The sequence below is a fragment of the Hyla sarda genome, chromosome 6, assembly GCF_029499605.1.
Source record: "Hyla sarda isolate aHylSar1 chromosome 6, aHylSar1.hap1, whole genome shotgun sequence".
Lineage (NCBI taxonomy): Eukaryota > Metazoa > Chordata > Amphibia > Anura > Hylidae > Hyla > Hyla sarda.
Genome location: NC_079194.1, coordinates 279,890,165 through 279,900,678, shown reverse-complemented (window position 1 = coordinate 279,900,678; position 10,514 = coordinate 279,890,165). Strand labels below are relative to the sequence as shown.

The 10,514-nt window shown below is 43.6% G+C and overlaps 1 protein-coding gene across 3 annotated transcripts in view; it reads right to left on the bottom strand.

Annotated features, from left to right (window-relative positions):
- Positions 1 to 273: 273 nt before the first annotated feature.
- LOC130277122 (homeobox protein SIX6-like) overlaps positions 274 to 10,514 on the bottom strand; it is an 80,963-nt gene continuing 70,722 nt past the window's right edge. For all 3 annotated transcript variants that reach the window (XM_056527471.1, XM_056527472.1, XM_056527473.1), the window contains one exon: positions 274 to 868. In XM_056527471.1, the coding sequence (XP_056383446.1) occupies positions 865 to 868 (4 nt within the window). In that variant the 3' untranslated portion in view covers positions 274 to 864. The remainder of the gene's footprint in view (positions 869 to 10,514) is intronic.

The window sequence follows — 10,514 nt, the reverse complement described above, 5'->3', positions numbered from 1 at the left end:
AATCTCTTACTTACAGACACGTACCATTTTTACTAGCATGTCACCGGTGCCTCTATGGGAGGGGGCAAACTTTTCAGAAGACTTATAGCAGAAAAATACCTCCTGGAGTCAATCAGATGCCTTGAATGTTGGAAGGGGCGGGCTGCTCAAACAATCGTCAGATTGTTTGTATGGCTTTTGGGCCTATCAATCGGCTGCACATTCCCTTTTACATGAGGAGACGTATTACTGATAAATTTTTTTAGCAGGTCAAAACAACACAATAAGCCGACATGTAAACTTTGCTTGTCCTTCGGGTGATCTTTGGCCCTAGTATATGGGACCATGTCAGCCTATTTGGCCAATAATCACCACGAATAATAGGGCCCTAATATTTCCTTACTACTGATTTTCCAATCATACATCTATTTTTATTGTTTTCAGTAAAATAATATTTTCAAGCATTACTTATGATCATCAGATTTTACCCCTTTACCTCGCATTTAGTTACTAATTGTGCATGTACTAACACCGTCTAGCATAGATAACACTACAGTAAATGCAACACCTCAGGTGGTCACATCTGCAGGAAAAAAACACACAGTATAACAACACGTGGTGACCTTCATATCTGAAAAACCATTTCCATGTATATTATATACAACACAAAATTCTAACACAAATGATAGATAGTACATATCTTCATTTAACCAACATGAGTCATACAGATGTCATTGCTAAGGAAGGTGACATTCTTATTCTTTCGGCCATAGAATTAATTTGTCATATAATTTGTGTATTATGCAGTCGTCCAGTACATGGCAGGTCATCTTAGATTGCGATGAACATTTTGATCTTGATGAAATGTCCCCGGATGTCCCCATTCTACCTATAATGAAACACAAATACAACTTAATTCTACGATATCTAATACTACCAGATACTTTATGTAGTGGCCTGTCATACACGTATCGATCCAACAACTGCTAAATAATGTGAAAACCAGTTGCATGTTATAGTACAAAGGGGGCACACGCAGCTTGTGGGACTCCTTCATGTAGGTGATTGACGCACAGTGGGGTGGCCATGCTCATATGTAAGAAAATACTAAAATACAGCAGTGTTGGACCATGTAAAGGGAAAACCACCTGAATGGAGGCCAACATTACACATTACACTCTTTTGGTCTCTGTCAGCAAAGTCACCTGCACTACCAGTGGTACTGGCTGGTAGTGCGGGTGGCGCTGATTAAAATTATGCCTACTATGCCCGATGCGTCCCTGCGTTTGCCCTTTTTCTAAATATGCTAATAAGGCACAGGTGGCACTGGCAGGGTTACAAGCCGAGCCTTGGGCACTGTTCGTTCAGCTCATGCCCCGGCTAATAAGTATTCATTCCCTCCCTCCGCCTCTACCCCGCCTCCCCCTCTTTAAACCCTTTTACTGCGCATGTGCCGCTTCCTGAGTACACCCAGAAGCAGCCTTAGTGCAGCTTCATTAAAGCGACGGCTATTTTTGAGAGTGTGCCCAGGAAGCGGCACATGCGCGGTAGAAGCGCTTACAGAGCGGCAAAGCGGGGGAGAGCTGCTCATTAGCGGGGCCGAGTGCTGAAAGAACAGCACTTTCGTCACAGTGCCAGAGGCTCAGTTCGTAACCCTGTCCGTGCCACTTATGCCTCATTAGCATATTTAGAAAAAAGAAGATAACAGGGGAACGCAGGGACCAATCCGGGCATGGTAGGCTTCATTTTATTAAGCGCCACCATTAATATTTTCAAGCATGGTAAATACAAGTTTACAGTAGATTTACACACTACACCTTTTTTACATCACTGTTTTAGTATCTTTTTGTATTGTGAAATCTCACTGTGTATATGGTAAACATAGACTCCCATTAAAGGAAAACGGTCATCAAAGTCACCCGCACCAACCCGCGGTACTGGCTAGTAGTGCGGGTGACTTTGATGACTGTTCTCCTTTAAGGGGGGTCTATGTTTACCATATACACCGTGAGATTTCACAGTACAAAAAGATACTTAAACAGTGATGTAAAAAAGGTGTAGTGTGTAAATCAACTGTAAACTTGTATTTACCGTGCTTGAAAATATTAATAACATTTTGTTATTGTTATTCCCATCTCATTCATCCCTTTATTCCCAACTCAATACTGTTATTTGAACTTCATTGTTCTACCTTCTTTTTCTCAATAAAGAAACATTTTACCATAAATAAAACCCTCAATTCTATCATAACCCATCACCAAGACTGGCAAAGGCTCCAAAATTAGATTAGATCACCAGTTGTTCACACCCTTGCTTTAGGATTATGGCAAAGCATTTTACCCACTAAGTAATGACCTTAAACCCAAAGAGTCTACTCATGTTTTACTGGAAAGACTTCTTAAATGGGAACTGTCAGATACAATAACTTTTGATATGTTATAAAGCATGCAAATACAATTGCTTTCATCAGAAAATTTTCAGTACTGTATTTCATACTGAAAAAGCCAGTCAAAAAACTGGCCACTAGGGGTCCCCCTGCCTCCTGGGACACATACCAGTCCTGCAGTATCTAGTGGTCATCGACATGTTGTGGACACCATGAGTGATTGACAGGGCTGCAGGCAGGTCCAGAGCTGCTGTGCTGGCTCCTGTCCCTCTTTGAGTCAGATCAGAGTGAGGGAGGGGGAGGAGTAATCACAGTGTGGAGAAGAGAGGGACCCCCTATACCTCTGCATGGACAGAAACCTCACTGAGCAAATGATGGCAATTAAATAAGGGTAATTCTGAGAAAAATATAGGTCAGAAACACATAAAAATTAGATGGACATGATCAGGATGAAGTACTTAGCAACATATAACATTTTTATTTATTTTTTTTGGTGGGGAGATCTGACAGGTATGCGCTAATGCTATTAAAGGCCTTAAACGGGAACTCTGGAGGAATAAAAAAAATGCTTTCAAATCAACTGGTGGCAGAAAGTTAAACAGATTTGTAAATTACTTCTATATAAAAATCTTAATCCTTCCAGTACTTATCAGCTACTGTATGCTGTAGAGGAAGTTATGTAGTTCTTTCCAGTCTGACCACTGTCTGCTGACACCTCTGCCCATGTCAGAAACTTTGCAGAGAAGAAGCAAATCCACATAGCAAACCTCTCCTGCTCTGGACAGTTCCTGACACAGACAGAGGGAGCAGCAGAGAGCACTGTGATCAGACTGGAAAGAACTACACAACTTCCTCTAGAGCATACAGTAGCTGAAAAGTCTCCCTACCAGCCCTGTCCGCAAGCCTTTTTTTTTTTTTTTATAGATTTTAGACTCATGCTGGAGTCCTAAATCTCAGACTGCAACTGGGACACAGACAAGCTCAGCACTGCTTCCTGCCTGTCAATCAGGCAGGCAGGAGCCAGCACTGTACTCATAGCACAGCAGGGCATACTCCTGACTCTGCCTTAATGCATGCCCTCATTCATTTTACTATCTGAGCTCCGATATTTCTTCTCTCTACACATGCAGTTGTAAGCAGAGAGGAGAAGATTCAGAGCTGCCTACTGCTGTGTTCACAGCCTCTATGCTGGGCCATGCCCCCTTCCTCCCTCACACTAGGATGGCTGAATGAGCAGCCAAGAAGAAAATAAATCAGGTAGAAAGAGGGGGTTTTAAATGAAAAGAAACACAGGGATTGTGTCAGTGAGAGTCAGGGACAGATGGGGAGGGGGGATCAGGGAGAGTTTAGATCATGATAGGTACTCTTTAACCTGTTAAGGACGCAGGGAGTATCCATACGCCCTGCATCCGAGTCCTTAAGGACGCAGGGCGTACGGATACGCCCGTGGGAATTCCGGTCCCCGCCGGTAGCCGGTTGGGGACCGGATCGGGATGCCTGCTGGATTTCAGCTGGCATCCCGGCACATCGCCCAGGGGGGTCCTGAGACCGGGCTGATCGGGTCTCTGGTGCCCTGATCACCCGGAAAATAGGGATGATCAGAGTTGTCAGTGACAGCCCCGATCAGCCTAAGGGATAGGAGTGAGGTTGCAGAGCTGCGATCTCCTCCTATCCCCTGCCATTAGTCAGAACTGAGTTCTGACCAATGGCAGCGCAGGACAGGGGGTTGCCATGGAAACCCCCCGTTCTTCCCTCCCCTGGTTGTCGGGTAGAACGGGGGGGGGGGGGGGGAGAAGATGGAGGCCTTTACCTGAGGACCAGATGCGTGGAGCCCGGCGATCATCGCAGACATCCACCGAAGATCACAGCTCAGGTAGGGAATCGATGGTGGGGGGGAGAAATGAAAGTGAAAGTAATGTGATCTTTACTGTGGCAACCACTAGGAAGGCCGGACTGCAACTCCCAGCATGCCTGGGTGGTCTAGGCATGCTGGGAGTTGTAGTTTTGCAACATCTGGAGGGTCACAGTTTGGTGAGCACTATTACAGTAGTGCCCAAACGGTAGCCCTCCAGATGTTGCCAAACTACAACTCTCAGCATGCCTAAACCACCCAGGCATGCTGGGAGTTGTAGTTCTGTAACATCTGTCCCTTCAGATTTTGCAATTTTCATGACATTTTTGAAAAATGCTGCTCTACTTTGAAGCCCTCTAATTTTTTCAAAAAGTAAAAATATGTCCATTTTATGATGCCAACATAAAGTGGACATATTGTATTTGTGAATAAAAAGAAAATTTATTTGGAATATTCATTTTCCTTAAAAGTAGAGAGCTTCAAAGTTAGAAAAATGCAAAATTTTCAACATTTTCATGAAATTTGGGGATTTTTCACCAAGAAAGGATGCAAGTAACGCCGAAAATTTACCACTAAAATAAAGCAGAATATGTCACGAAAAAACAATCTCAGAATCAGAATATTGGGTAAAAATTTTTTAGAGTTATTAACGGTGGTCAGAATTGCGAAAAAGGGCTCAGTCCTTAAGGTGAAAGGCTCAGTCCTTAAGGTGAAAGGCGGCTCAGTCTTTATGGGGTTAAAGGGGTACTCCACCCATAGCATCTTATCCCCTATCCAAACGTCACGATGCTCCGGCCCCTGTATCGCCGGTCATTACGCACAGAGCGAGCGTGCCCTGTGCAGTAATGATAGCTAGGTGCCGCAGAGGAGATCCCGGGGGTCCGCAGCAGTGGGACCCCGGCGATCTGACATCTTATCTAGGGGTGGAGTACCCCTTTAAGCACAACCGAACATTTGTGTGCTTTTTATGGTGGGGAAAAAGCCATAGCCAGACACCTCTGGGTATCCCTTAGTGGAGAGTTCGGAGGTCGCTGTGCACCATAGAAGTTGGCCAAACCTGACAACAGCAGCAGATTTGGTAGACTTTAGTACTTTTGTAAGAACACCTTTTAGTTGCCTCCAGTTGCAGTATCTGGCTGTGTCCACATACAGTATTTAGGTCAGTTTATTGATCAGTAGTATTTTGGTCATTATAATATTTTTTGCAAACCCTTCCTGAAGAATGTTAGTAGAAAACCTCTGAAGGTTATTGTAAATGGATGTGTCTGGAACGAAGCCCATTTTATTTGAGAGCACTATACAATTAATATCTTTGGCTAGGCACTCAACATTAGCATTATTTAAAGGGGTATTCCAGGCCAAAACTTTTATTTATATATATATATATATATATATATATATATATATATATATATATATATATATATTTATATATATATATCAACTGGCTCCGGAAAGTTAAACAGATTTGTATATTACTTCTATTAAAAAATCTTAATCCTTCCAATAGTTATTAGCTTCTGAAGTTGAGTTGTTGTTTTCTGTCTAACTGCTCTCTGATGACTCACGTCCCGGGAGCTATCCAGCTCCTATGGGGATATTCTCCCATCATGCACAGATCCCGGGACGTGACATCATCATTGTGCAGTTAGACAGAAAACTTCAGAAGCTAATAACTATTGGAAGGATTAAGATTTTTTAATAGAAGTAATTTACAAATCTGTTTAACTTTCCGGAGCCAGTTGATATATATATAAAAAAGGTTTTGCCTGGAAAACCCCTTTAAGGATTGGGCTTCCATGAGTGTTGAGTTTATGAGGTTTTTTAACAAAAAATTTTGGTAGCAGTTTTTGCACATTTCTGCCAATCTACGCTTATGCAGGGAATGATAAATTCCCCTATTTTTGCAAATCATGCCTGGACTGGAAAGAACTACACAACTTCATCTGTAGTATGCAGCAGTTAAGTACTGGAAGGATTAAGATTTTTAAACAGAAGTAGCTTACAAATCTTACAACAATTGAAAAACATTTGTTTTCCAAAGTACCCCTTTAAAATCAACTGGTAGCTACAAAAAGTTTCCATGCAGCCCTGGCCTACTAGATATCATTGAGAAAGTCGTTGTCAGCAAAAACGGGTGATGGCGCAATCCATTGTCAGACATTCATATGGATAAAATTCTTCATTAAGCTACATACAACGTGTTTCGAGGCAGCAGTGCCTTTTCATCGGGTATAAAAGCTTCCTTGCAAGCTTTTTTACTTGAAGAGGCACTGCTGCCTCGAAAGGCGTTGTATGTAGCTTAAAGGGGTATTCCAGGCCAAAACTTTTTTTTCTATATCAACTGGCTCCGGAAAGTCAAACAGATTTGTAAATGACTTCTATTAAAAAAATCTTAATCCTTCCAATAGTTATTAACTTCTGAAGTTGAGTTGCTGTTTTCTGTCTAACTGCTCTCTGATGACTCACGTCCCGGGAGCTGTGCAGTTCCTATGGGGATATTCTCCCATCATGCACAGCTCCCGGGACGTGACATCATCATTGAGCAGTTAGACAGAAAACGTCAGAAGCTAATAACTATTAGAAGGATTAAGATTTTTTAATAGAAGTAATTTACAAATTTTTTTCACTTTCCGGAGCCAGTTGATATATATAAAAAAAGGTTTTGCCTGGAATATACCCTTTAATAAAGAAGAATTTTACTCCATATGACTGTCTGAGAGTGGATTGCGCCCTCACCTGTTTTTTGCTGATGAATATTTGCTCAGTGAAATCTTTGGCTGAGAACCTCCTCCATGCCGACACTGCATATCTCTATCCACGCTTTCATCGGTGTTGTGTCTACCACACAACCCAATCAGGTAAGCAAACTGTTTTGGAGAAATCCTTTGCCATCTGTGTCCTCCTCCACTTGTACCTTGTACCGTTGTTTTTATGGTTTATTTTCCTTGTTTTGTTGAGGTTTAACACATTTAAGGAAGTGTTGAGAAGTATGATCAAACAGACCCACATTCTCCACGGGATGCATCACACGCTGCCATTTTTCCATTATATAGGAAGGAAAGGAGGTGATATTGTATGTGGGGTTTGTGTGTCAGGGTGGCCCTAGTCCCAGTCCTGTCCTACCTGTGATTTATCAACATGGATGTGAAATGGAAAATGATCAGATCTAGATCAAACTAGTTGTATATAAAGAAACAAGCGTGCTAGAATGACCATGTTTACCTGGTTCCTGATTCTCTATATCTACATATACTAACTAAGGAATCTAACAAATTATGTGTCTGCCTGGGACCCCAACCAACCCCTCCACTTAGCCTGTGCCACTCTTTATCCACTACATCATTGAAATCACCTAGTACCAATTCAGATTTATCATCCAACAGCACATTAGAGTCATCCTGAAAGGGGATTTATACAGCTTATTCGAAGGATAGGGGATAAGATGTATGATTGCAGGGGTCCTGCCACTGGGGACCCCCACAATCTCGGTGCAGCCCCCAGCATTCTGTGATGTCACGCCACGTCCCCTCCATAGACATAAATGGAGGGGGCTTGGCATGACGTCACTAGGGGGCGTGGCCGTGAAATCACGTTCCGGTCTCGGAGGTAGTAGAAGAATGTCATGGGCTGCACTGAGATCGCGGGGGTCCCCTTTGGATAGGGGATGTGATGTATAAAGCCGAAATACCCCTTTAATATATCAAAAAGTGATTTTTAGCAATTCACTGTGAACATGAACTTTTTGATGTATTGTTGATGACCTATGGGAAATTGTACAGTGTGAGGCTTGTAGGAACCTGGAGGATTACACCTAGAATCTGCACAGCACATGTGATATCCCAGCACAGCAATGACCACTAGACCGGCCTTCACAGCCTGATGTAGTCAACCACTGTTCATGTTGGTCATTGGGGATACCCCCAGCAGCTTCCTCCTGTCCCACCAGCCTGGATTGATAGATCTCTCTCTATACCCAGGGTGGACATGGGTGAAGGGGGGTGACATGGGTGAGGGGGACATGGGTGATGGGGGGGGGGTAGACATGGGTGGCATGGGCAGTGGACATGGGGGAAGGGGGGGTGGACATGGGTGACGGGGCGGTGGACATGGGTGAAGGGGGGGGTGGACATGGGTGACGGGGCGGTGGACATGGGTGAAGGGGGGGGTGGACATGGGTGATGGGGCGGTGGACATGGGTGAGTGGGACATGGGTGACGGGGGGGTGGACATGGGTGACGGGGGCGGTGGACATGGGTGACGGGGGGGGTGGACATGGGTGATGGGGGGGTGGACATGGGTGACACGGGGGTGGACATGGGTGAAGGGGGTGGTGGACATGGGTGACAGGGGGGTGGACATGGGTGACAGGAGGGTTGGACATGGTTAAAAAGGGATAACAGAGGGGTGGAAAGGGTACAATACCTTAAGCAAGCCGGCACGGGAATCCGGCACAGCTTGCAGTTCCTCCGCATCTTCCCCTCTTCGGTGTAGCAGGGCACCATCTTCGACTCACTGTGCCGCAGGGGGGAGGGGGAAGCTGGCGGATGCTGTGTGAGCAGTGGGCAAGCAGGCTTCCCTTCCCCCTTGAGGTGCCGTGAGTCACAGGTGCGCAGGCCGGGCGGGAAATAAAAAAAAAAAGAAAAATTCACAGCAAAATCCTGGTGGCACCCTGGGCAGTGCCGAACGGCACCCTAGTGTGTCGGGGCACCCCAGTTGGGAATCACTGGTCTATACATTTATCATTAAGTTAAAGGGTTGGGAAAGATTAGGGGACTGAAAATAGTTCTATTGGACTGAGCAGAATCTATTGATGAAGACCACAGCTTCTTAAATGAATGATAACATTGAGTCTCCTGGCTTAGTCTCCCTTTATTTCCTAGGAGTAAATCTTTTCTTACTTTCACCTGTTGTAACAAACAGTCTTAGAATTGGTGATTTTTTATATATTTTATATGTTATTTTTTGTTTTATATACTGTATACTGAGAGCAAGGGATGCAGATTACATCCGTTATACAGTGGTCCCTCAAGTTACAATATTAATTGGTTCTGAGACGACCATTGTATGTTGAAACCATTGTATGTTGAGACCAGAACTCTATGGGAACCTGGTATTTGGTTCTAAAGGCACCAAAATGTCATCCAAAAATAGGAAAAAGTGAGGATTAAAGATAAATAAGTAGATAACTAATATAGATAAAGCAAATCCTTACATATAAAAGTAAGAAAGATCTGCTGGGAGCTGTAATCACTGTCTATGTCAGTGCTTCCCAAGCAGGGAGCCTCCAGCTGTTGTAAAACTACAACTCCCAGCATGCCCGGACAGCCAAAGGCAGTACACACAATGTCCTAAAAAAGTAACATGGAGTCGCCCTCACCTGGTGTCCAAAGGAGCAGCTAACTGTGGCATAGGTTAAGAGTATTACAGAACATGTAATACCTCCCTGTACTGTAGGGGGCACTACCAGACACCAGGCAGTGCATACACTTCAGTAGTACAGGTGTTTTACCAGTGAAATGTCAATTCTGATTGGTTAGTTCTTCCGGCCATTGACATGTTTCACAGATCTGGACTGTCTGTACATTGTATGTTGAGTCTGGTTTCAAGTTACAATGGTCCAGAAAAGACCATTGTATGTTGAAACTATTGTATGTTGAGGCCATTGTAAGTTGTAAGTTGAGGGATCACTGTACTGTATATTAATCCAGGCATGAGATATAGTATGGTGCATTGCATTGTACTGTCTGTGTTTCATGAAGTATGTGTGGAAAGATATATTGAAGACCTGCAGTTTCCTTGTGACGTTTATTTCTAATTTACTATTAAAGGGGCACTCCGCTGGAAAACATTTTTCTTTAAATCAACTGGTGCCAGAAAGTTAAACAGATTTGTCAATTACTTTTATTAAAAATCTTAATCCTTCCAGTACTTATCAGCTGCTGTATGCTACAGAGGAAGTTATTTTCCGTCTTACCACAGTGCTCTCTGCTGACACCTCTGTCCATGTCAGGAACTGTCCAGAGCAGGAGAGGTTTGCTACGGGGATTTGTTCCTGCTCTGGACAGTTCCTAAAATGGACAGAGGTGTCAGCAGAGAGCACTGTGGTCAGACAGAAAGGAAATCCAAAAAGAAAAGAACTTCCTGTGGTGCAAATAGCAGCTTATAAGTACTGGAAGGATTAAGATTTTTAAATAGAAATCATTTACAAATCTGTTTATCTTTCTGGTACCAGTTGATTAAAAAAAAATTTTTTTTCCAGCAGAGTGCCCCTTTAAAGCAGGCCTGTCAGAATAC